At 45.5% G+C, this 27,036-nt stretch overlaps 1 protein-coding gene across 2 annotated transcripts in view; it reads left to right on the plus strand.

Annotated features, from left to right (window-relative positions):
- Positions 1–27,036, plus strand: part of LOC311227135 (CTD nuclear envelope phosphatase 1A) — an 84,026-nt gene that overhangs the window by 46,256 nt on the left and 10,734 nt on the right. For both annotated transcript variants that reach the window (XM_084312676.1, XM_084312677.1), the window contains 2 exons: positions 7,550–7,668; positions 8,706–8,777. In XM_084312676.1, the coding sequence (XP_084168802.1) occupies positions 7,550–7,668; positions 8,706–8,777 (191 nt within the window). The remainder of the gene's footprint in view (positions 1–7,549; positions 7,669–8,705; positions 8,778–27,036) is intronic.

The following is a 27,036-nucleotide window of genomic DNA, read 5'->3' on the forward strand; positions in this document are numbered from 1 at the left end:
AACTAATGTGTTTACCTTGTCTGTATTACCAGTGGTCTGTGTGTTGTCTGCAGTGTGTCTCGAATCATAACCTCCAACTATCTAATTATATGCATATGTGATATTGAATCTTGGTCGGTGTGTATGACCTCAGTGCTCGAGTCCTGCTTGGTGTGTGACTCAGGCAGGGAACAAAATTAACTTTTTGATTTACCAGCCATTTGGCTGGTAGATTTTAAAAACTACCAGCCAGGCAGATTTTTTACCAGCCAAAAATTAGAAATGGCTTTTTAGTATATCGCCGTGTTATTATTACTATATAATACTCTCATATGCTATTTTCAATTAATATCATAAACAACATAAGGAATATTAGCATAATTTTGAGTGGACTGAAGGAATGAGTCAGCGACGCGTTAATAGTTTTAAACATAGAAGTGGGGTCGGGACACACACACACACACACACTGTTTCAACTCACCACCCCGCATCATATTGTAGTCTAGTCTGTCTTCAAACTTCCACTCCTCTCGAAACTTTTTTATATTTGAATATCAACATTATCTGTCCATCCTCAGTTTACTATAATATACTCCTGTCCTGAGTCTGACTAGTGACTTCATCGTCTTTCCAAACGCACACACACGCACAGAGAAAGGGAGAGTGACCCCCCCCCCCCCCCCATTTCCCTTTCCCCAGTCCACACTGTCTGCTGTTCTCTATGGCTCTGCCTCTGATCAGGATTAGCTTGTTAGCTTACGCTAACGTAACGTTAATTTCGGGCGATGTGGGCATAAAGGAATGGCGACGATGCAAAGCATGTTAGATGCATTTTACCCGTTGTGAGAAAAAAAAACAGACTTATTTCGCGTCGCAAAATAGGCGCACTGCTGTGTAGCCCTGCTCGGCTTTAATCCAAGCAGAAGCACGGACTGGGCGGATATGACTTGCGGAGTTGCCACAGGGTTTTTCAAAATAAGAGTATCGATATTAACCGAACGTTGCTAGCTGCCGGAGCCATAGATATTATAGCTGGAGCTGCGCTTGGGGCGGAAATGAGACCCACCACGGATTTTCAAAATAAGAGTATCGATATGAACTATTTTGTTACACGCCAGGTGGCGGGCAGACCTCTCATTGTTACTCGCCAAACCTTAAATCTGCCCGCCATTGGCGGTTGGCGGGTACTTATTTTGTTCCCTGTGTGTGAGACTTCGTTATTTGAGTTCTGCCTGGTTCGGCTGATCTCGGTGCTCGGATCCCGGTTGGTGTGTGTGGCCTCCGTGTTCATATCTTGGCCGGCCCGGGCGACCTCTGCGCCTGCATCTCGTGTGCGGATGGTCCGGCCGACCTCGGTGCCCGAGTCCTGGTTGGTCCGATTGTATCCAGCGTCTCCCTGTCCCTCCCCCGGGGGCCGTCCGTTTCACCTCTCCCGAACCAGCCTCCATGCTCCTCCGAACACCCCGCACTGCACCGAGTCCAGTCCGCGTGTTGGTAATGTTAGCTTGTAGCTCCTTCTCCAGCCAGGCCTCGCTGCAGTCCAACGTCCCGTCCGCTTGTATCACTTGCTGCGTCATATTCATCGTGCTAACCTCCATGTTAGCTTGTAGCTCCTTCTCCAGCCATGCCTTGCTGCGGTCCAACGCCTCACTAGCTTGTATCCCTTGCTGTGCTACATTCATCGTGTTGACTTCCATGTTAGCTTGCAGCTCCTTCTCCGGCCAGGCCTTGCTGTGTTCCAACGCCACGTTAGCTTGTATTCCCCGACCCTTCAACTCCTCCCTGAGTCCATCGATGTTGCCCTGGATGTTCCGCATGCTAGCTTGGATAGCCATTGCGTTAGCCTGTATGCTAGCTTGTAGCTCCTGGACAGCTACTGCGTTAGCCTGTTGGCTAGTCAACGCGCTATCTTGCATGTCCTGCGTGTTAGCTTGCACGCTAGCTTGTATGCTAGTTTGTATAGCTTGGATATCCTTTGCGTTGGCTTGCATGCTAGCTTTTAGCTAGGGATGCCCCGATCGATCGGCCAGCGATCGGTATCGGCCGATATTCAGTATAAATATGAGATCGGTGAATTCCATGCTTTATTTTCGCCGATCATGAAAACCGATCTAAAAACATGATCCAATTCTCAGCGGCATTTTCACTCGCTGACTTCTCTCTCAGTAGCTGCTGCCGCAGCGTACTGCCCCTCCTCCTCCTCCTCCCCCTCCTCCCTTGAAACCTACGTTAGCTAACGTTAGCTACCTAGCTAACGTTACTGTTTAAACAAAACAACAGTCAACTATTCACTTTAGTTTAATACATGATGCATTGTCTAACTGGCTAGCTACTGATAGCTCCTGATATCAACAAATGCGCATTTCAGTTTAAGAATGATAGGGATGCGCCAGCATGAGACCTCCGTTAGCTAGGTAGCTAACGTTAGCTCACGTTAGATCACTGTTTAAACGAAATGACCCAGTAAACTAAACAGTTCACTTTATTTTAATACATGATGCAATGTCTAACGTCATCTAGCCGGCTAGCAGTAGCTACATATAGCTCTTGATATCAATGTCTTATAACATAATTGACATTATTCGTTTTTGCAGCTGAACATTGGCTAATTAGCTATCATGCTTCATAACAACACTGAGAAGATGGCAATGCTGAATGTGATTTGACCAAAGCAGAGTATACACACAGTCACAGACAGTGGAGCTGTTTGCAGATAGCGAGCATTTTGACTTGTTGCGTGTTGGCGTTGTCTCGCAGATAATACAACTACAAGTATAATTATATAATATATATATTAAAAAATATATATATATATTATATATAATTTTTTTTTATAAAACCAAAAACGATCGGTATCGGCCGATATGGCTCAGACGATCGGTGATCAGTATCGGTGGCAAAAAATATGTGATCGGGGCATCCCTGCTTTTAGCTCTTGGATAGCCTTTTGGTTACTCGCCGTGTTAGCTTGTATGCTAGCTCGTAGCTCTTGGTTAGCAGCTTGTACACTAGCTTGTATGCTCGCTCGTATGTTCGCTTGCATCTTCGCTATCCAGGCGGGTTCCGCGGCCTCCACATCCCTGTCTTCCTGCGTCATGCTCGCCTGATCTACCTCCTCCGCCATTTCCTCGTGCCGAGATCTTTCCTCCGGTGTTTGTACTTCTTCTGGGGTCCTTTTTTTTCTCTCTCTCTCTTTCTCGTGTTCATCCTTCCTTTTCTCTTATATCCTTGAATTGTCACTTTTTCTTTTGTTTGTTAGTTTTACTCCCCCTTTTCTGTGTTTTTTGACCGGGAGCTCTGACACTGGTCCACTACCCACACATCTCAAAACCGGAAACCCTAAGTCTCTTTTACCTCTTATTTAATTCATTCATTAATTTAATTGTATGTACTGTTTATATTGTACATAGTCCTGTGTGTTGTATATTGTGTCCTATGTTACTTTTGTGTTTGTCTCTTTCTATATACACCGTGGGAAGGGGGGCACGTAATTTAATTTTTCTGTATGTCTTGCACAAATTGGAAAATGACAAAGTTGACTTTGACTTTTAACATGTCTATAGTGTCAAGACACTAATTGTAATGTTAAAAACCGATACTGCTGTAATATAAAGTGAAATTCTACCATGCCTCAATGTATCAACTTTAAACATACACTAAATGTTAATGTTAGAAATGTTAATTTCCATTATTTCCACCATGTGCAACATTTCCTAAGAACAGCAATGTCCATTCTATCAACTCCAAATCTGTGCCATGAGCTCAATTCTCCCGGTGCATGCAGAAGTAGAATTGCTGTCTTGTTTTGGATGAATGAGTAGAAATGAAAAACGGAAATCTTGTTTTATTAAAGTAGTTTTGACATGTGATATAGATAAAGATATTGTTTCATTGTGTATTGATTAACTTTACATTTGCGCTTCATTACTTTACAAAAGTTATACTGGCACATGGGTCTAATACAGCAATGGATTATGGGTAAATGCAACATTAAAGCAGTGCTAATGTAAGACTGACTTTACATTAAACGAATGACAATAATATAGTATAAAGTAGGGTATCATTTGGACTAAAGGTTTAGGTTTACTTTATTTGTTCAAGGGGGACAGTGTACATTAATAAAACATTTTACAAATGTAAATGCACCCAATTTTAGCCAAAAGGCTAATTTCCATTGGCAGTCCCCCTGTACAGGCTAAAATCCTGTGTAAAAAAAAAAAGGGTTAGCAATAAAAACAGAATACAATCAAATCAGAATAAAATCAAGATAAATAACATTAGAATAAAAACACAACAAAAGCACATAGACATAGTAGGGATACAGGTCACAATACAGTCATGGACACAAGGACCAAGCACATCATGACATATTAAGAGACCCAGACATAGACAGACGCACCATATCCACACACACACATACACACAAAGAATGGTGTTGTCTCACCCTACGCGCATGTTGAGGGAGAGCACCATACATTATACACTGATAAACCACGGCCGAGAGTGAGCTCTCCGGGAACAACCCCACTTTGCCCGACAGTTTGTCAGTATCGCTTCTTGTCTTCCGGGCTGACTTCCTATGCTAATGTTCTAATCTACACTGCTGCCACCTGTCGTCACGGAGTGGAATTGCAGCCATTTTGTATAAATAAATAAAAACGGGGAAAATACTGGGAAATATTTTAACGAGACGACGGCGGGAGAGAAGGTTGAAATACGGGAGAATCCCGGGAAAAACGGGAGGGTTGACAGGTATGCCTCCGACACATGTGTAGCCAGCCCACCGCTTGTTTTCCCCTGGCAGCGCGGACTCTCACTGGGGGAGTGTAACGTGTGGAAGGTCACACTACCTCCCCCAGATCCTTCCCTCGCTGTGCAGGCGCCCCGACCGAACTGTAGGAGTCGCTGTTTTTTTTCAATGTACCCACCCTCGCCGGGTTTCTCACCCGCTAACACTGCCAATTGCGTCAGTATGGACGGTCGACCAAGCCGGAGGTACAGCAGCTGGATTCTATCCCACTGTCTATGCGGTGGTAGACAGACGCTTAGTCCACTGCACTACCCGGCCGCCGAGTTAACTCGTTTCTGGCGCTGAACGCATGGCGGGCAATAACGAGTTAACTCGTTTTTGGCGCAGATTGTGTTAACAAACTGATTCTCTATTGGCTGCAGATATTATTTCCTATTGGCTGCAGATATTATTTCCTATTGGCTGCTGATATTATTTCCTATTGGCTGCAGATATTATTTCCTATTGGCTGCTGATATTGGCAAAACTGCAACAGGAAGTAAACTTGGGTCCAAACCGTTGCCTAGCAACTCATCTCCACTGAAGACGTCTATAATGCTATTGTGTTTGCTATTTATTTATTTAACCCTTTCACTGCCACACGACAGCCGGTTAACCCTTTCACTGTGACAATACAGAAGGTTAGCCCTTTACTATCGCACAACCGACGGCGATGCTCCATCATTAGCATCATTAGCGCCGCGGATAATCATCGCCGTCGGTTGTGTGATAGTAAAGGGCTAACCTTCTGTCATGTGGCAGTGAAAGGGTTAATGAATACAAAACATTAGGGCTGACCTTCGAAGCTTTTTTTTTGGTAATCGAAGCTTCAGGGCCGAGCTTCGATTTTAATTCGAAGCTTCGGATAATTTTTTATTTTTTTTTTAAATATTAATTATAATATATATATATTTTTTTAATCTTATGTTGTGGGACTTGTACAGCACTTTGGTAAACTTTGTTTTTTTTTAAATGTGCTCTATAAATAAAGTGGATTGGATTAATTAATTAAGTAGCCCCTTTCGTCTATCAAGCAAACAATTATATTATATTTAATTTATCATTTATAATTTATAATTATATCAGACAATGCACCTATAAAAGCAGATGATTACAATTAAATTAGCCAACTTGGTAACACATAGCAGCATAGGCATAGCCTTATTAATGTTTTGTGTGGCGTCGCTGTCATGTACAACGATACTTACGTTTTTTAGGTGATTTGACAAAGTTGTTGTAGAGTTGTGATATGCCATTTTCTTCTGGCATATCTGGCACTCGGCTTTTTGGGCATTGTCTTTGCATATTTTAAAGTGTAACCACACGTCTGATGACTTCTTCGTCGACATGTCTGCTGCACATGTCCTTGTTGTTTTCAACACGGATAATCTCCACGTGCTTGTTGTAGAGAGGTGGAGTCGAGGCGCCGCTTACTTTCGTTTCATTGGAATGGAGGCGGGAAGGCGCCGCTTACTTTTGTTTCATTGGAATGGAGGCGCAAGACTTTGAAGGCAAATTATTATTATTATAATTTTTTAACTTCGCTTTCTTTTTCCAAGCTCGTGCCATTGAACGAAGCTTCGAAGTATTTAAGACAGCCCTACTAGGAACATAATATTAGCATGTTGACTCAGAATGACACTAAGTTGATCTTAGTGCTAACTAAGAGGGCTAACTGGGCCCTGAGCGTAGGGCTGGGCGATATATCGAGTATACTCGATGTATCGCGGCTTGTTCTACGTGAGATGTAGTAAATTACTATATCGTGAACATCGAGTATATGTTGTCACGTCGCGACTGATATGAGACTTGCTTTAGTGCAGAGCGTTCCTCTCATTACATTATAGACAGACCAGCGCGGACCTTAAATGACTAGCGTTAGCTCTTAGCTGCTAAGCCTGGAAGCGCTCAAAGCGGACTCCACGACACTAGTTCCATTCGTGAGAAAAGGGGGTGGGTTATATTGACGACGCTTACCAACAGAGGTTTAAAGATAACCATATTTATTGGTTATTCGTTTCTCGCATCCAGTTTCAATCTCTGTGTTCAACTTCCTGTGTTTACATTCGAGTGTGACATCATCGCCTACGGAAGCTTATACGCTCAAAACGCATTCTCTCTCTCTCGCTCTCGCTCTCTCTCTCGCTCTCTTCATTCAATGATTTAAAGTAGCCAAACGTTACAGTATAATACTAACTGGATAGTTGATGATATACACATTTCATTTCATTATCTGAAATATTCTAAAATCATTAAGTCTGCTATAAGCCATTATCCCTTGTGATTATTATTTTCTCACAGTAGTGTGTATATATATAATATATATATTATATATATATGTGTGTGTGTGTTTGGCTAAAGTGGATAGAAAACACAGTAATGTGCAAAAGTCTTAGGCACCCAATAGTTTTTATATAAATTGTCTTAGATGTAAATACATTTTTTTATTAGTGTGTCAGTAGACTACTCTTAGTACATTTTCATTTAATTTTTTTTTAAAGCATCTTCATGGTTTAATAATGCAAACATATGTTGCAGGGACTTATTATAATCATCATATTGGCGTGACTGTATGCATCAAAGGGTTAAATCAAGCATTTTTAAGTGCTTTAGAGGAAATGTCAAAATATCGCGATATATATCGTGATATGGCCAAAAAATATGGCGATATCATTTAGAGGCCATATCGCCCAGCCCTACCTGAGCGTTTAGTTTTCATTTGTTTCTATTCCTTTTGTTTGTAAAGCTGTTTGCTGTGTGTGTGTGTGTGTTGGTTTCCAGATGCAGTGAAGAGGAAGATTCTGGTTCTGGACCTGGACGAGACTCTGATCCACTCCCACCATGACGGGGTCCTGAGACCCACAGTGAGACCCGGGACGCCACCAGACTTCATCCTCAAGGTACCAGTACCGCTGCCAGTTAGGTGACCCAACACATCCTCAAGGTACCAGTTAGGACCCAACACATCCTCAAGGTGCCAGTTAGGACCCAACACATCCTCAAGGTACCAGTTAGGACCCAACACATCCTCAAGGTACCAGTTAGGACCCAACACATCCTCAAGGTGCCAGTTAGGACCCAACACATCCTCAAGGTACCAGTTAGGACCCAACACATCCTCAAGGTACCAGTTAGGACCCAACACATCCTCAAGGTACCAGTTAGGACCCAACACATCCTCAAGGTGCCAGTTAGGACCCAACACATCCTCAAGGTACCAGTTAGGACCCAACACATCCTCAAGGTACCAGTTAGGACCCAACACATCCTCAAGGTACCAGTTAGGACCCAACACATCCTCAAGGTACCAGTTAGGACCCAACACATCCTCAAGGTGCCAGTTAGGACCCAACACATCCTCAAGGTGCCAGTTAGGACCCAACACATCCTCAAGGTACCAGTTAGGACCCAACACATCCTCAAGGTACCAGTTAGGACCCAACACATCCTCACGGTACCAGTTAGGACCCAACACATCCTCAAGGTACCAGTTAGGACCCAACACATCCTCAAGGTACCAGTTAGGACCCAACACATCCTCAAGGTACCAGTTAGGACCCAACACATCCTCAAGGTACCAGTTAGGTGACCCAACACATCCTCAAGGTACCAGTTAGGACCCAACACATCCTCAAGGTATGCGCTGCAGAGGCCGCTGCCAGTCAGGAAACCCACGTTTGTTGGGTCGGCTCTGGGCAGAAGCCAGCTAGCAACCTTTCACATGGAGTTTGAACGTACAGTATCCATTGCGTGTCAGCAGCTGGGGCTACAGGAATACCGTCGTCGTGAGTTTGCTCCTCCTCTGTCCTTACCTTGCTGTGAATTATGAATAATCGTGCCACGTCTTAACCATGTGTTTTTGCTATACCACTCACACACACACCACTCTGTTTAAAGATGCATCATGTAACATTATCTTGTCTCCTCTGCCTCGCAGGTCGTTATCGACAAACACCCCGTCAGATTCTTCGTACACAAAAGGCCACACGTTGACTTCTTTTTAGAAGTGGTGAGTCCCAGTGAGACGCGTCTGCTACGGGATCTGTGTGCGTCTGTGCGCTTGTACATTTAAACACTGTTTTCTTGGGAGAGAACTTTGAAGCAAATTCTATGGCATGTTTTCACCGTGAAGCTGTTCTGAAGCTAGAAAGCTTCCTGAAAGTGACCTTTTCACTGTTTATAACGGCTTGGTTTCATTATATGATAAAAGAGAAAATCATTCTCAGAATTGCATCAATGGCGTTTATGTTCTATAACCCTTTCACTACCACACTACAGAAGTTAACCCGTTCACTACCACACTACAGAAGTTAACCCGTTCACTACCACACTACATAAGGTTAACCCTTTCACTACCACACTACATAAGGTTAACCCTTTCACTACCACACTACAGAAGGTTCTATATCATACTGGCTGCCGCTCCGTCATCTGCACTAACCTCACTTCGTGCATATGCACTGAATAAAAATCCACAATGTACCTTTACATACCAACATTCGTCTGGCCACACCCCTATCCGCTACCTTCATAAGCCGGTGTGTGGCCACACACTCGCCTCCTTCTTCACTTTCACCACAAGGAAGTGCCTGTTGTATACATCACTTGACGAGGTTGTTTAAGCTGAAGAAAGTTGAGTTACGTGTTTACATTTTTTCTTGCTTTTTTCTTTCTCTCATAACTTTAAAAAGAAAAAAGCTAAGTCATAATGTTTACCTCGGAGGGTCGCGCTAGCAACGTTACCCTTCACCAGCGGTTCTCCATTGCCTCCTCTGTCGTGCGTCTTGGAGCGGGGGTTGAGGCCACTTTCGTGGTTGGCAGCCGCGCCCGGTAGGCGTCCGATAGGTAGTTTGCCTCTCCAAGGAGCTGGTGCACCAGCGCCGTCTCCTGTGCGATGACCTGGTTCCGGCTCTGGTTCCTTTGCCGCCGGAGAGTCGTCCGCTGTTGGGCGGCCGGCTCCTCTGGTGGCGGAGGATTTGAGACGCAAACTTTTTGCGTCGGCTCGCTCCCGTCGTAAGATGGTGGCTTGTAGACGCGAACGGCCTGGTTTTGGTGAGTTGCTGGAGCCGGATGAGGATGCGTCTGATTCTCCATGGCCGATGAAAACAGAGGACTACATGGTAGAAGCAGACAGGTTCTTATTTGACACCCCGGTGGAGACATGTCCGCCGCCCGTCCAGGTAACACTGGAGGGGGGTGATAGGTCTCCTTGGCAGGGTTCCCACGGTACCTGGAAAACATTGAAAACATGGGATTAATTTTTCATTTTCCAGGTATGGAAAGGCATGGAAACTGAGCAAAAGTGACCAATTACATGGAAATACAAACAGTTGTCCTGGAAAATTTTATTGGATGATGTGTAATAAAATTTAGATAGAAATGGATGATCCCATGTTGTAGAGCATGCTCTTGGCATCTTATATGGTATATTGGATGTTGGAATTTGATGCAGGCAACTTGGTGAGCCAAGGGAGCCTTGGCATCTACAGTGAAACTTGAGTGAAACTTCTTATGCAAGTTTATCCTCAAATGTAAGTAGCTGTGTTTTAACTGTGGTAAACCTGGGTTTATCAACGTTAGTTAGTAAGCAGTGCAATCTTGCTAACTAGCTAGCCAACGTTAGCTCTCATAACGAGCCAGTTAGCCAGCGCCAGGTACAGTAGCTACCAACGTTAGCTCTCATAACGAGCCAGTTAGCCAGCGCCAGGTACAGTAGCTAGCCAACGTTAGCTCTCATAACGAGCCAGTTAGCCAGCGCCAGGTACAGTAGCTACCAACTTTAGCTCTCATAACGAGGCAGTTAGCCAGCGCCAGGTACAGTAGCTACCAACGTTAGCTCTCATAACGAGCCAGTTAGCCAGCGCCAGGTACAGTAGCTACCAACGTTAGCTCTCATAACGAGGCAGTTAGACAGCGCCAGGTACAGTAGCTACCAACGTTAGCTCTCATAACGAGCCAGTTAGCCAGCGCCAGGTACAGTAGCTAGCCAATGTTAGCTCTCATAATGAGCCAGTTAGCCAGCACCAGGTACAGTAGCTAGCCAACGTTAGCTCTCATAACGAGCCAGTTAGCCAGCGCCAGGTACAGTAGCTACCAACGTTAGCTCTCATAACGAGGCAGTTAGCCAGTGCCAGGTACAGTAGCTACCAACGTTAGCTCTCATAACGAGCCAGTTAGCCAGCACCAGGTACAGTAGCTAGCCAACGTTAGCTCTCATAACGAGCCAGTTAGCCAGCGCCAGGTACAGTAGCTAGCCAACGTTAGCTCTCATAACGAGCCAGTTAGCCAGCGCCAGGTACAGTAGCTAGCCAACGTTAGCTCTCATAACGAGCCAGTTAGCCAGCGCCAGGTACAGTAGCTACCAACGTTAGCTCTCATAACGAGGCAGTTAGCCAGCGCCAGGTACAGTAGCTACCAACGTTAGCTCTCATAACGAGCCAGTTAGCCAGCGCCAGGTACAGTAGCTAGCCAACGTTAGCTCTCATAACGAGCCAGTTAGCCAGCGCCAGGTACAGTAGCTAGCCAACGTTAGCTCTCATAACGAGCCAGTTAGCCAGCGCCAGGTACAGTAGCTACCAACGTTAGCTCTCATAACGAGGCAGTTAGCCAGCGCCAGGTACAGTAGCTACCAACGTTAGCTCTCATAACGAGCCAGTTAGCCAGCGCCAGGTACAGTAGCTAGCCAACGTTAGCTCTCATAACGAGCCAGTTAGCCAGCGCCAGGTACAGTAGCTAGCCAACATTAGCTCTCATAACTAGCCAGTTAGCCAGGAAGAGGCTGCGAAGATGGAAGAGGAGGATGACGGAGGAAAAGGGAGAACAGTGGAGAAGAGTTGAGAAGAGTAGGAAGAGAAGACGGGAGCGGACACGAGGGGAGGTGTGGAGAGAAGAGGACAGGATGAGATAGGAGAGGAGTGGAAGAGGGAACATATATCAATCCCAGTGCTCATGTGTTCCAGTTCAATAAATTGTTGTTCATCTACAGCTTGTTGCATTATTTCATGCATTGATATTATCAATAAGACATAATCTTTAAGCATTTACAATGTAGACTTGACTGGCACATCTTTTAAATCAAGTAAGTAGTCAGGTGTCCTAGGGGGTTTTGTGTGTGAGGGGAGGGGGGCGCGGATGAGGGCGGAAAACTTCAGGGGCCTATAGATCATCACTTAACACTTTGAGTGCCACTCACGAGATTTCTCTGTTTTTTTTATAGGTGGTTGCTAGCCACTCACGAGATTTTTTTTTTTTTTTTGGGATCTGAAAAATTATTGCATCACCCGAGCCTACCCGAGTATAGCCGAGCGGCGCCGGCGATCACTGTGGAAAAAAGCGCCCCCTGTCGTCTCCCAGATGACATAAGATGACATTTTGGAATGGACTCAATGAAAATGAATGGGGGAAAAAATCCGGTACTCCACATTTTCCAGTTCACTGATCCAACCGGAGTTACCACTGTTCATTCTGGAACCTCAGATCCCCGCTGATCATGGAGATCTACAGTATCGCGTTGGATCCATACACGTATCGATTTTTTTGAATGGTGATCAGGAATTGGAATATACCAGTTGGATACCATCTGATGTCAGGTAAGGACTCTGTTATCAGTGGTAGGATAATCAGAGTAAGTTTGATGAAGATATAAGCTGTTTTGTGAAATGTCTTCTTTCGGTTTCACTGTAAAAGTCTGTGAGGAAATCAACGGAGCTATTATCCGTGCGCGGCCGTAATGTGCTTGCGTGCACGTATAATATTGATCATCTAGCGTTTATTTGAAAACGATTCATAAAAAGGCCGACGAATATCAACGTTGTGGAATATTCCACTAAAAGACGATTTTCATAGAATGCTCCAGAATGAGCTGTTTTTTATATCAAAACGGGGGCTTTTCTAACTGCTCTGAAACGGAAACGACGCGATAAAAAAACAATCTGCCTTGACAGCACTGACTGGAAAATAGTCTTTGATAATGCGATGGGCAGATTAGACACATAGCCATAATTTAAAACATAGATTAGGCGATATTAACGTTAACATTGGCGCCGATGGTGGCATTCAGCTGGTAAAACGGAAAACCAGGCGTGGCGCTCAAAGTGTTAATATGGTACCTGGAAAATCAGGAGGTAGTATGGAAAAAAATGTCAAGGCAAGCGTGGGAACCCTGCTTGGGGTCCCTCGTACGCGGATGTTGGGTTAGAACCTCCGACTCGGCGGCGGGATGCCCTGCTATCAGCCACATCAGAATGTGGCTCTGTAACCAGTAGTCTGCTGCATGTGAGGGACGCAAGCTCGGTGGGGGAAAGTATGCAGGGTGAACTGCGTGCTTTGTTCCCCGAGCTCATGGCGGCGGCGGCAGTCGCAAACGGCGTGCCGCAGCCACTGCCTGTTCCTGTTCCTGATGATCTCATAGGTCATCTATGGCAACGCCGTCCTGTGAGAGAGATGGGCGTTGTCTGTCCATTTTTCCCCTCGATGGAGGCCTACGTCCGTCAGGGACAGGTGGTCTCCCACATCATGGGCCTCACCCCCGCCTACGTGCGAGTCACGAGGGTGGTGGGTTTGGTAGACGGCATGAAGGAGGGCGTGCCTCGGCTTGATAGGCCGATGGCAGCTCTCCTTTGTCCTGAGGTGGTGTGGGAGCCGTTACGGAAGCCGGTTCCCCAAGGGAAATCGGCGAGGCGGTTGGCTTACTGGAGTGACCAGTCATTTATCTCCGCGTCTCAATCTCTGGCTGCCACTTCTAACATCGCGCAGCTGGCGAGATTCATGTCCGGGATACTGACGGGCGGTACGGAGCTGACCGATTTGCAACATGATCAGCTCGCCCAGTCGGCAGGAGCCATCCTGCATCTGATCCAGCTGCAGGCCATCGTCGCTGGGAAAGTACGCGCCCTGGCCACTCTAGCCCAGCGCCACCTTTGGCTTGAGCAGGCGCGTGTGCTGGAAAGGAAGAGGACTCCACTTCTGACGGCACTCCTCTCCGATGCTGGGCTCTTCGGGTCGGCCTTGCAGCTGATGACCTCAACCTGCAGGGAGATGCAGGAGGAGCGTTCCGTGCTCCAGCCTCATTTCCCCCCGCCCGATGTCGCCGGTGGAGTCAGACGGAAGGCTCGTCGTCGGGGTTCCGCCGCCGTAGCCGCCGCTGCTACCATCGCCACTGCTGGACCTTCAGCAAAGAAGGCCAGGAGGAAAGGGGGCGCCTCCGCCACTGTAGCCGGCCCATCCACGCTCGGAGGTGACGGTAGGGATCGTCGTGACCAGTCTCCTATCCTTTACCGTCCCTCCGGGGCTCCCCTGGGTGGCAAGTCCCGAGCGGCTCGTGGCAGGCGTCGCTAAAAGTGACTTTTTTTCCCTCTGTGGTCCCCCCTGTTCCCTTCCCGGCCCAACATATGATTTTGTTAAAGAAATAGAAGGTCCCTCCTGGGAGGGACTATTTTTGTTACAAACTGTGTGTTTATTCACTACGATGATGGGGATACGATGTGTGAACCTTTCGCTAGTGTGGGTTTGATAGAAGGGCTAGACTTTTAAGTCTTGTTGGTCGCTACATTTCATGTTAGAGCTTAAGCAAGGCCTGCAGCTTACACTCGGTTGAAAAAGGTTTTTTCTGCCTCGACCTGAAGGTTAGGTCTTCACATAAAGGTAGAGGTTAGTTGTGTGCTCTGTTGCTTAAACAGTGATATTGAGCCGCAACACTTGTGTTGGTCTGCAGTAATGCTTGTGTGTGTAAAGGTACCGCGGTTCAGGCCGCTCTCTCTATCAGATTTTCTGTGTCTTGCAACATAAACACGGGTGTCGGGTTCACACATATATAACTTTGGCCTTATAAACCCTGTTCACAGACTTGTTTGTGGCTAGCGTGCATTGAATTAGCTTTGCGCTGTTCATTAGCATACTGGCTACTTAAGGTATCATATGGCTATTGTTGTCGTAGTCAAGGGTTGGGCTTGTGAGGGGGTACCGGATAAACCCCTCCTTCCCTCTTCTGATTGGTCGTTTTTTTTTTACTCTTTTTATTCGGTCCGGCCAAGCTGTTAGGCAGCTTGGCACGGGGGGGGGGGGGGGGGTTTCCCTGACTCCGCACCTATCAGGCGGTTGAGATGGGTTTCCCCCCGTCATAGAATACGTCACTGGGCACGTTTCTATTGGACGACGGCTTCCGTTAGTTTTTTCAGACCCGTATGTAGGGTCTGTCATTGTCAAGTTGTCGGGGCAGAGCGTAGGAACTTAGTGTTCTGCTACGCTCGATATACGTGTAACTTGAGTCTGTTGGTCACATGCCTCAATGTTACCGTGACTTTTCAAATCATGGCTCACGTGGGAAGTCTCTCTGAGGATTCCCGTCTCCTCTCTGTGGTGAGGGTGGTGAGATGTAAGAATGGAAAAAAAAGGCTTCCGGTATGAGAGCGGAGGAGTAGCACGCATGCGGTGAGGCTCCTGGTCAAAAGAGCGAAAAACGGAGAAATAAAGACCCGCAAAGTGACAAAGTGATTAAAAATGAAGATGCAAACGAGAAGGAAGGAGGAGAAAACAAATATGAAGGAAAGAGAAATGGAGAACTCACAGGAAGAGGAGAGTTCGATGGAGCAGAACCCCCGAGGCGAGACCGAGAAGGAGCAGGCGGAGGAAGGGGGAGTCTCGGCTGAGACGGACAAGGAAATGCCAGGATGGGCCGTGCTCATGCAGGCCGGGATATTGGCGACCATGAAATTGAACTCGGACACGATGCAGGCGAACATGAAACTGAACTCGGACACGATAAGAAATGATATTGGGAAGTTACGGGAGGAATTGAGGAAGGAACAGGAGGACTTCAGAGGTGAAATGAATACAGAAATCAAAAGGGTGGATGAGAAGATGGCGGAACAGGACAGTAACGTAACAGAGGTACAGACTAGAACGGCGCAGATGGAGGAATGGAGCACAGAGATACACAAGGTGTTAACGTGTGCGATTCAAAAGCAAGAACAGATGGAGACAAAGATATCGGACATGGAGGGGAGGTCACGGAGAAATAACATCAGAATATGGGGATTGAAAGAAGGAGTCGAAGGGGAATCGGTGATCCAATATGTGGAAGAGCTTATCAAGGAACAACTGAAGGAGACGGGACTGAAAAAAATGGAGATACAGAGGGCCCACAGGGCGTTGGCTCCGAGACCGAAACCGGACAGACCTCCGAGGGCGGTGATTATTAACTTTCTGAGGTTTGAGATTAAGGAGTTGATACTCAGAACCGCGTGGACCAAAAAGATAGAAATCGAGGGGAAAAGACTGTCGTTTGATCAAGATTACTCGACAGCGGTGGCAATAACACGCAGGTCCTACGCAGGACTGAAGAGAATTCTGAAAGAAAACGGAATGAAATTCCAGTCACCCATGACCTCGCTAAGGATTCACTGGAAGGAAGGGACGGTGACATACGCGACGGCGCGGGAGGCGGCGGAGGAGATGAGGCGACGGGGGATGCAGATGGCGGAGGACGGAGAGGGAAGGAGACAGGAGGGCCAGACGCGGAGCCTGCAGCAGAGATTGGAGGGGGCACGCAGATGGACCAGAGTGGGAGATCGAGGCCCGGGAGAGGAGGGAGGAGAGAGGAGAAGGCCGAGGTGAGACGTGACAGACCGAAGGCGGAGACGGACGAGGAGGCCAGAGACGGAGAAGGAGGGGAGAGGAGGCGGGAGGAGACTAACGGATGAGTACACGCACAAGAGATTGAAAAACTATCCAAATAGAGACAAAATATAGAACTGAAATAACATATACATAAACGCACATTCCCAGGTAGAGGCAGGATATAGGAACGAACATAACGTATACATGGACACATAATACACAGGCCGACGGAGGAAATAAATGGAAATATAATTAGGTATGATAGACGGAACACAGAACATATTGAAACAAGTACATAGACACACACTGAGAGTAACACAGTTGGAAGGGATTAAGGGGATAAATGGACATCACATAGAAAATAGAGAGGAGGAAAATAAAATAAAAAGGGGTACACAGAAGACACCACACACGGGTTTGGGAGGAAAGAGGGACATTGGAACATATGAGCCGCATTGAGGGGGACCTAGGAAATGGGGGTCTTTGATCAGAATGAAGGACAGAGCGCTTTTGACCAGGAGCACGACAGCAGTAAAAACAGTAAGAATGCTGGACAAATATGACGAGCGGTTGGGGGCAAAGGTTTCAAACCCCCAAGCCGTCAGGAGGAGGCCTCTCACTAGGAGAGCAATTACTCCTCACCCACCAGCAGGGGACAGGGGGGGACACAGGGACCCCCCGAACGCCTTGGGAGCACTTTGTGTAAAGTTTATGTTTTTTATTTATGTTAATCATTATATGTATTCGGTGAAGAGAGCGGAGGCTACAACCGGAGGGGGGAATGAATGTGACATGGGGGGGACTGACAGACGAAAGAAGAAGAAAGATGACAATGGTTAAAGGTATAAAAATGATGTCGTTAAACGTTAATGGAATGAATAATGCGATAAAGAGGGGCAAAGTGATGTTGAAATGTAAAAAAAGTGAGATGGAAGTGATTTTCTGCAGGAGACACATTTGGTAGCACAGGATCATGAGAAACGGAAGAGATTTGGATATGAAAATGCATACTATAGTTCCTTTAAACGGAACCTGAGGAGAGGAGTAATCACGTTAATCAAAAACACAGTCAAATTTGAATTGATCAAGGAGGGAAGGTTTGTTCTGGTGAAGGGGAAAATGGAGGGCCAAATGGTTACGTTAGTGAATGTTTATGCACCCCCAGAGAGTGAGAGGGATTTATATGAGACCATTTTTGATATGATAGTGATGGAACTAGAAGGGATATTGATATGCGCGGGAGATTTTAATGTAGTACTGAATCACGACCTAGACACCACGAGTACTAGAAAAGGACGGGCACCAATCAGTAGATATATGAATATTCAGATGACGGAAATGGGAATTACAGATGTTTGGAGGGGGATGCACGCCATGGACAGGGAATACACACATTACTCACACCCGCACGTGACATATGCGAGAATAGACAACTTTTTGATGACGACGGGGGACAGTTACAGGGTACGGGAGAGCAGAATAGGAGTAGCGGACATATCGGATCACAGTGCCATATATCTGACAGTAGATCTAGAAGGGAGACGGAGGAACACGATCTGGAGACTAAATGTAGGAATATTAAATAACAAGGGGGTGGTGAGTCAGATCAAGGAGGAGATAGCCAGATATAAGGAAGAAAATGACAACGGGCGGTAGATCCGAACATTCTATGGGACACACTGAAGGTGGTGATAAGGGGGAAATTGATGGAGAAGACAGCAATGCTGAAGAAGGCCAGAACGGAGACATATCACAATCTGATAGGCCCGTAGGGCTGGGCGATATAACGATAACGATAAATATCGTGATATATTTTAATAATCGATATCGAATATCAAAATTTTTAAAAAAAAATCGAAAAATCGTTTTTTTTTTTTTTTTTTTTACTACCTGCAACAGGGCAGTTTTAAAACCAGAGACAGTGGACAGACTTGTCTTTCTTGCCTGCAACTTAAAGTAATGGCTTTGCTTGTCCAAATAACAATACTGACCAAATTCAGATTTCTTTTTCTCTTGTCCATTTATTTTGTTTGCTTTCTAATTTAAAATACATTTTGAAACCGTCTGTACACAGTAGGCTATGTGTGCTAGCAGAACTAGACTCCAGTCACGAGTCACAGTGCACATGTGCGGTGGTTTGTCCACCAAAAAAGCGCCAAAAGATCGAAAATAAACTAGCAGAGCCAGAACTGTTCAACTCCTCTGGAGCCACAGCCAGCAGAGAAGCCGGTTTACTTTAGCTTTTAAACCAGCTGCAGCCTGAGAACTGGAGTGTGAGGGGATGTAACACTAAAGATGGCGGCAATGACAAAGAATTGCTGCAAAATAAACATACATCTGTTGTTAAAAAAAAGAAAAAAAAGAAAAAAAAAAAAAAAAACACAATTCGATAATTATCGATATCGAGAAATAAAATAAAATTATCATATCGTTATCGCGATATGATTTTTTTCCATATCGCCCAGCCCTATGATAGGGAAGCTGAAGAAGCTAGAGGGGAGACACCAGATATCAAAAGAACAGGAAACGCTCGGAGAAATCAAAGAAGTAAAGGCCAGGATAAATAGGGAATTATTGACGTAAATAGAAAAGAAAGCGAGGTTCATGAAACAAACGTACTATGAAGGGGGACCAAAAGCGACCAGACTGTTGGCTAGGAGAATTAGGACGCAACAGAAGTTGAACACGATACACACAATAAGGGATACAAAGCAGGCCTGTACAGTGCGATATATATATCGCACGTGCGACACTGACGTCAGTCTGTGCGATGAATGAATTGACTTTAGTAGCACTGGTGCGATGGCCCGTGGCGCAAGCAAAAAAAAAGAAAGTGTGACGGTAAATTGAATGGACCACAGCGCCACGCTATCCACTTGGTACTTGTAGTCTCGTGCGATTAAAAACAATGTCCCGTCTCGCCTAGAGTCCATAATCAAACACCAAATCCCATAATCCCTAGCGAACAATATCCCCGCGACTAAATTGCGAGCTCAATGTACACTGACTGGGTGACTTCGACAAGATGAAGCGCTTTTTTAAGGTATTAAATCCAACAAAAGAAGTACAAGATCAAAACCCCAAACGAGCCCGAGAGGGACCACCGTTAATAGAAACGAGACAAAAGGAGAAGATTAACAAGATGTACAGATATAACGCAGAGTGGGAAAATGATTTTCCGTGGATATTTTTTAATGAGGAAGCACAGCTATTATTATTCTGTCACTGGTGCCGGGAGACTCCGGAAAAGATCCGATCAGAGAATCCCTATGTCGCGGGTAACAATATCCTAAAAAGGGATAACATTAATAAACACAATACGTCCCATCGACACGTTCTTGCCCAGGATGCCTTCAACGCTAAATAAACTCCTGAGCGGGCCGGCACCCTCTTGCACTCGCTGACTAAACACGACCAGAGCGGATGATGCTGATCTCCGTGAGGTAAAGTTTAAGATGAATGTGACATATTGCATCGCCAAGGAAGAAATGCTATTCACTAAATTTAAGCCGCTAATTTTACTCTGTAAAAAGAACTCCATCGTATGGCTACTTAAATTCCCCTCCGGGATCAATAAAGTATTAATTATCTATCTATCAATCAATCTATCTATCTAATAACGAGACAATATGCAAATAAGGTAATAATAATAATAATAATTAATTTAATTTATAAAGCCCTTTTCATTCATGCAGAGTTCCTTGTACTTAGTTCTGATTAATGCAATAGTGTGTGTGTGTGTGTGTGTGTGTGTGTGTGTGTGGATCTGAAAAAGTGGCCAGCAGACATGATGCTGGAACTGTGACACGTGTGCAGTGCACACACACACACGCACGCACACACACACACACACGAATAATTATAATAATAATAATAATAATAATACATTTATTTATTTGGTTCCACAAATATGTACAGGTGTTTGTATGCATTATATCTATTTGTTATGTTGGTTTATAGGTGTTTCTAGGTTGGTTTCTAGCTTTCCCTGTAATCTGAGTCCACACCAGCGCTGCCTGGTCTCGGACTGCTTCATATCGGTTATATGGTTATGTCCTTGTTCTTTTTGTTTTACATTATGGGCAAATAAAGAGAGAATTTGTCTAAAAGCATTTCTTGTTAAAGTTTGGATTTTGTGTGCCCTGTATGCAAGATTCATGTCCCTTGCCAGTCACATACCTATTTAAGTAATGAACTGCACTACTTGTGGTTGTTTTTAGAGATTTTAGAGACGTTTTATACTCGTGCTACAAGATTTTGGCCTGTGCTACAAAACTATCAACCTCTGTAGCACCAGTGCTATGTGCAAAAAAGGTTAACGTACAGCCCTGCAAAGACTAATGAAATATTGAGAGACCCAGCTGAAATAGAGAGGACATTTAGAGAATACTATGAGAAACTATACACACAGCCAAAAGCAGCGGGAGAAGAGGAAATAGAAGCATATCTGGAGAAGCTAGAGTTACCATCGATAGGGAAAGAACAGAATGAAGAATTAAATAAAATAATTACGGAACGAGAACTGGAAGAGGCAAATAGTAGAGCTAAAAACAACAAGTCTCCGGGGAGCGACGGATTCCCATCGGAATTCTACAAGACATTTAGAACTGAATTAGCACCCATGTTAGGGGCGGCGTTCAGACACACGATGGAAGAGGGAAAAATGCCCCCCTCGTGGAAGGAAGCCATAATCACCACGATACCGAAGGAAGGGAAGGATAGGGAATTATGTAGTAGTTTCAGACCTGTGTCCATACTCAACGTGGATTACAAGATGTATACATTGATAATATCAAAGAGATTTGAGACGTTTATGCCAGACATTATAGATGAAGATCAAACTGGATTTATTAAAGGGAGACAGACACAGGACAAGGTGAGAAAGACATTACACATAGTAGAGGAGATACAAAAACAAGGTGGTAGCGCGGTACTGATTAGCCTAGATGCAGAAAAAGCATTCGACAGTGTGAGCTGGACATTTTTATATAAAACATTGATGAGGTTCGGACTGAACGGGAGGGCGATGAAGATGATCAAGGCGCTATATCAAGAACCGACAGCGAGGGTTAAGGTGAATGGCAGCTTGACGGATAGAATCAGATTAGAGAGGGCTACCAGACAGGGATTTTGTCTCTCACCGACGCTCTTCGCCGTTTTCATAGAACCACAGGCACAACTGATCAGACAGACCGAGGACATTAAGGGAGTAAGGATAAAGGGAACGGAATATAAACTAGGCCTATTTGCGGACGACGTGATAGTATACATGAGGCAACCAGACAAGAGCTTCCCGGCACTGATGGATCTACTGAAGGAATATGACCACTACTCAGGATACAAACTAAACGTGACAAAGACACAGACCTTAACATGGAACTATACCCCAACGACGGAAATTAGGGAACAGTACGGGATAAGATGGGACATGGACAAGATTAAATACTTAGGGGTAGGCCTGTCACGATAACACATTTTGCTGGGCGATTAATTGTCCCAGAAATGATTGCGATAAGTGATATTATTGCGGTTTTGAGAGAAATTATTATTATGTATTTCCCAAAAGTTTTCAATATATATATATATTTTTTTTACTAATATAATGATAATAGCATAATAATGCAAGGAAACCGTTTCAAAGTGCAATAAACCTTTATTTAACATTGGAAGACATTTTAAATATCCTAAATTACTACCTAACCAATCAGATCTGCGATATGAGGTAGCATCAGAAGCAGAGTAACCTTGGCTCGTTCCCAGTTTTATCTCTGTGAGAGCAATGATAAAACGAGCAGAGCAATGTGTGTGGACAAGAGGCGGGTTGCTACGTTTACTGTCTTTTCCGGTGTTTTAGACTTTGCTCTTTTATTTTGAAACCCACCGACCGGAAGTATTGTTGTTATTATCCTAGCAGAACCTCAGCGGACAACTTGTGTCGTCCGGTTCTGTGTTTTTGAGCTAATGATAAAACAAATGTTGAGATTGTTGGTGAACAACTAACTTTAGGTTAGTTTTAACGTTATAGCTACTAACGTTAGATGCAGCTACTACAGGCAATCAACGATGAGGAGGAAGCGTCATAGCATCAACGCTAGATCTTTAATCTTTATTTAGCAGTCCAGTTTCTCCGGGCAGTAGCGTATAGCGTTTGTTCATGCTACATCACTACTTGGGTCTAAAAATAGCTACACTACAAAGAACGCTACTTGGTTCAAAAGGAGCGACGCTACCATCACGCTACTGAGAAATGTAGTTAAGCTATGTAGCGTTGCTACTGCCCAACATACGCATGGTGCCCACAGGAGCTCTGTACTCTGTAGTAACGCCAGCGGCCCGCCTCCCCACACGGAGAGTGACTGACAAGAGGTACTGGTTCCCGCCTCATTAAAACAAACACGCAAATAGCAATTAATTGTGCCCGTCAAAATCATTGCATTCATTTTCATTATTGCGCGATAAATTGATTTATTGCTTATTGCGACAGGCCTACTTAGGGGTGAACATCACGAGAGGGGTGGAGAAACTGTTTGAGGCGAACTATACACAGATAAATCAGAACATCAAGAGAGACTTAGAGAGATGGACAGTAATGCCCTTGGACTTCAATTCAAGAATAGAGGTCATTAAAATGAACATACTATCAAGGTTACTGTACCTATTCCAGTCACTACCGATACAAATACCACAATCAATTCAGGGAGTGGGACAGACTGATATCGAGGTTCATATGGGCGGGGAGAAGACCACGGGTCAGATATAAAACACTACAACTACCAAAGAAAGAGGGAGGGATGGCAGTACCCAGCCTACAAGATTATTATTATGCAGCACAACTGAGAGCAGTGACGTGCTGGTGTAACGACAGATATGAGGCAAGATGGAAATACATTGAAAAAGAAGGGGAGGGATACAAGATACAAGCTCTGGTGGGAGATAGGGAACTATTCAAAGAAAAGGAGGGACTGTTGGATCCAATCACCAAATGCACCTTGACCATATGGAACAGAGTAGTAAAAACACACAAATTGGAGAAACAGACAGGGTTTCTGAGATGGGTAGCACATGACAAGAGATTCAAACCAGGGAGGTTGGACCACGGATTCAGGAGGTGGGAGAGGGGGGGGGGGGGCAACAACAGCGATATGCAAAATGATAGAGAAGGGGGAAATGCAAACATTACAAAAATTTAAGGAGAAATTTGGACTAGAAAACGGGGACCACTTCAGATATCTACAGATTAGAGATTACTATAATAAAGAAATAAGAGGGGACAAGGACGAAGAACAGAATGGAATAATTAGGATGATAGTAAGGGCATACGAAGGAGGGAAAGGAAGGGTAATATCAGCACTGTACCGGGCTATAATGACCAGCAAGGGACACACGACAGACTACATAAGGGAGAAATGGGAGAGAGAACTAGAGATAGGAATAATAAGGAAGATAAGGAAGATAAGGAATGGGGTAACATATGCGAGGTGCAACATTCAACAACAGGATCGAGGATATGGAAAGAGTTTGGATGGAAAAACATAATCAGATTATTTATAACCCCAGAGTTGAAGGGAAAATATGCACCAACACAAAGAGCATGCTGGAGGATGTGTGGGAAGGAGGGGGCAAATCACACGCACATATTCTGGGGATGTCAGAAGCTGAAGGGGTATTGGGAGGAGATAGGGGAGGCAATGATCAGAATATTAGGATACGGGTTACTACAAACGGGACTGGTGCTTTACTTAGGGGATCTGACACACGAGGGAATACAGGGGGGGGGGGAATATTTAATAAGGATAATGTTGATATCGGCCAGAAAAGCAATAACGAGACTGTGGTACAAGGAAGACCCACCGACAATAGCACAATGGGTAGGAATAGTAGGATATGGAGAGGATAACGCACATGCTGAGGCTACAGGAAGAGAAATTTGGGGAAAGATGGGTAAAGTGGGAGGATTATAAAGGGAATGAAAACGACATCACAGAGGAAGAACCAAATGCAACACAAGAGGGCGAAGGGTAAAGGAGGAAAGAAGTTCAAGGAGGGTCTCTGAACCCATGTCACACACTTTTGCTTGAGTTAGTATTTTCTAATATATATTTTTTTGGGGGTATTACAATTGTTTTATGTTTTTGTACTTTATTATTTATGTCTGTTTAACAGTGTTGTATTAATATTCAGGGATGATGTGGTTTGTATATGGGTGAATCAAAAGGCAAAGAGAAATTTAATAAACAAAAAAAAAAAGGACGAAGGATAAGGGAAGAAAGAAGTTCAAGGAGGGTCTCTGGACCCATATCACACATGTATGCCTTAGTCAGTATTTAATATTTTTGAGTAGGTATTATATTTTTATACCTGTTTAAGGGAGATACACAATCAGTCTTTGTATTAAGTACCTGGAAAACAACTGTAGTGGAACCAGACAACTAACCATGCTACCCATGTAACCATTTATGTGCACTGCATTCTTTCTTATTGTGTTGTTAGTTTCATTTTTCTGTAAGTGTTGTTTGTCTATAAGTGTTAATAAAAATGTAAGTTAAAAAAAAAAAAAAAAATGTAAAAAAAAATTACCCTCAGCCGCGTCAAGTGGGATTCATGTCAGTCTGTTTCTTTGTTTTTAATAAAAAGAGGGAAGGATATGAAGCACGACAACTCCTTGTCGTTCTCCCAGGCGACTTGGTGTCTGGTTGGACTATCCATTGATGTGTTTGGGTCTCGACACGTACATAGTGCTGGCTCGGGGTGTTTCTGATAAGAATCACGCATGAGGCTGGTACGCCTTGGTTGCTCATTATTAAAACGGCATTTTTATAGGGCAACTGGGATGGAGGTTTTCTCTTCCGAGCGCCTGTTACTAGGTCTCGACGAATTCTCGTTCATATCTGGGGGATGTTAACGGAATAGATCAAAACATAGGTAGAGGGGTCTCACGCCCTTGGGGTGGGCCACTGAGCGCGGTACGAATGGGACCGTCTGGGTGGCGCCCTCTTTTCATGTTTTTAGATCGACACGCGTACCTACCCCCTCTCTTGGAGTGGGGATGTCGCCGTGGTTAGGGCACGGGACTGGTTCTGGTCACGCTGGTCCAGGTCTGTTAACCCGTTGTCCGCCGGGGATGCAGATCTGCTGTTCTGGTACCCTGAGGGACTTGTGCTTTTTTCGGGGGGAAAAATGCAGGGTCGGCCCGGGTGTCACAGGGTTGGGCGTTATGGAGGCCCTTTCTTGGGTACACGTTGTACCCTGCGCTATCATGAAGGGGCTGGTTCTCCATTCTTTTCGCTCCTCTCTTACGCATGGCGAAGAGGGGGCTGTTGGGGTGGTCTTATGGACCTCTTCTGGCATCCCTGTGTGCTTCCAAAGTTGTGTTTCGTCGACCCGTAGGCCTGGAATAACCCCTTTTTGAAAACTGAAACACTTGTACTGCGGTATAGCCAGTGTATACCTGCAGGTGTGTTTTGGAGTTTTTTCTTGAGGGGTTATAGGAACAACCACTGCATGTGGTACCAAGAGGGTGGTTGATTCCCTGGTGTGTTGGAGCAGAGTCAACTCCAGGGTTACCCGGTTGAGTGTGCCCCTGCACCTTCATGACGTCTGCCAATCGTGTCAGCCTTCTCTGCCTCGGCCCCTCTGGGTCAGGGTTTTTTGGTGGAGACTTTGTCATGGTGCGCAACAATGCCAGCATACGCCCCTTCCGCCGGGGGTGCTGTTTTCAGTTGACCCCTTTGGCGCCTGTCTCGTCCGTAGTGCTCCAGGCTCGGGTAAAACGCCAGCTGCCTGGTTTGAGGGATCGTCTCCCCGGTGCGCTGCCTGCTTCCGCTGTAATGTAGCCTTTTGTGTGCTTTGAGTTACGGCCATGCTGACTGCCTGAGTTTGTCAGGGTCAGTGTGCCAGGCGGCGTACTAGTGGGGGGAAGGGCCCGCTCTTGGAGGGGCCCTGTCCGAATACGCTGGCGATGTGGGGAGCGGTGTCACTAAGTGACTGCCTGGTGAGGTCTTGATGCTGTGGCGTCATTGACCTCTCCGGGCCCCCTTTTTCCTGGGGATCCAGTCCCTTCAGTGGGTCTGGGTCTTCCTTCGTGCTCCGCTGCTACGGCCTTGCCACGGGGTTGAGTTTGCTCTCGACCACGTGTTTTTGGGGGCGGTAACGAGGTTTGTTCCTTCCGTTCGTTCCCTGGTGGCATGCGGGTTGTGCATGTGGGTAGTCGTGGGGTCAAGCCACGGTCTGCTCACCCTGTGCGTTGAGTTGCTCGAGTTTCTCTTCGCACGGTCGTATCCATCTCCCTCCCGTCCTCCAATAGGGGGGCTATCCTCCATTAGGGAGGGTCGGGGGGGCTCGGTCCTCCCCGGTTCTGATGGTTGTGGGGGGCCTCAGTGGGGTACATTTGTCGAGCTTCAGGCTCCCGCTCAGCTCCCGTAGTGCAGATGACGCTGAGCGGCAGCCAGTATGATATACAACGTAAGGTTATGAATATAACCAAGTTCTATGAATACTGGTGACGCTCAGCGTCGGGACGCCACTGCGGCCTTTGATCTCGCCTTGTGGTGAAAGATTGGGAAGGAGGCGAGTGTGTGTGGCCACACACCTGCTTATGAAGGTAGCGGATAGGGGTGTGGCCAGACGAATGTTGGTATGTAAAGGTACATTGT

The sequence above is a fragment of the Notolepis coatsorum genome (assembly GCF_963971535.1).
Source record: "Notolepis coatsorum genome assembly, chromosome: 4".
NCBI lineage: Eukaryota > Metazoa > Chordata > Actinopteri > Aulopiformes > Paralepididae > Notolepis > Notolepis coatsorum.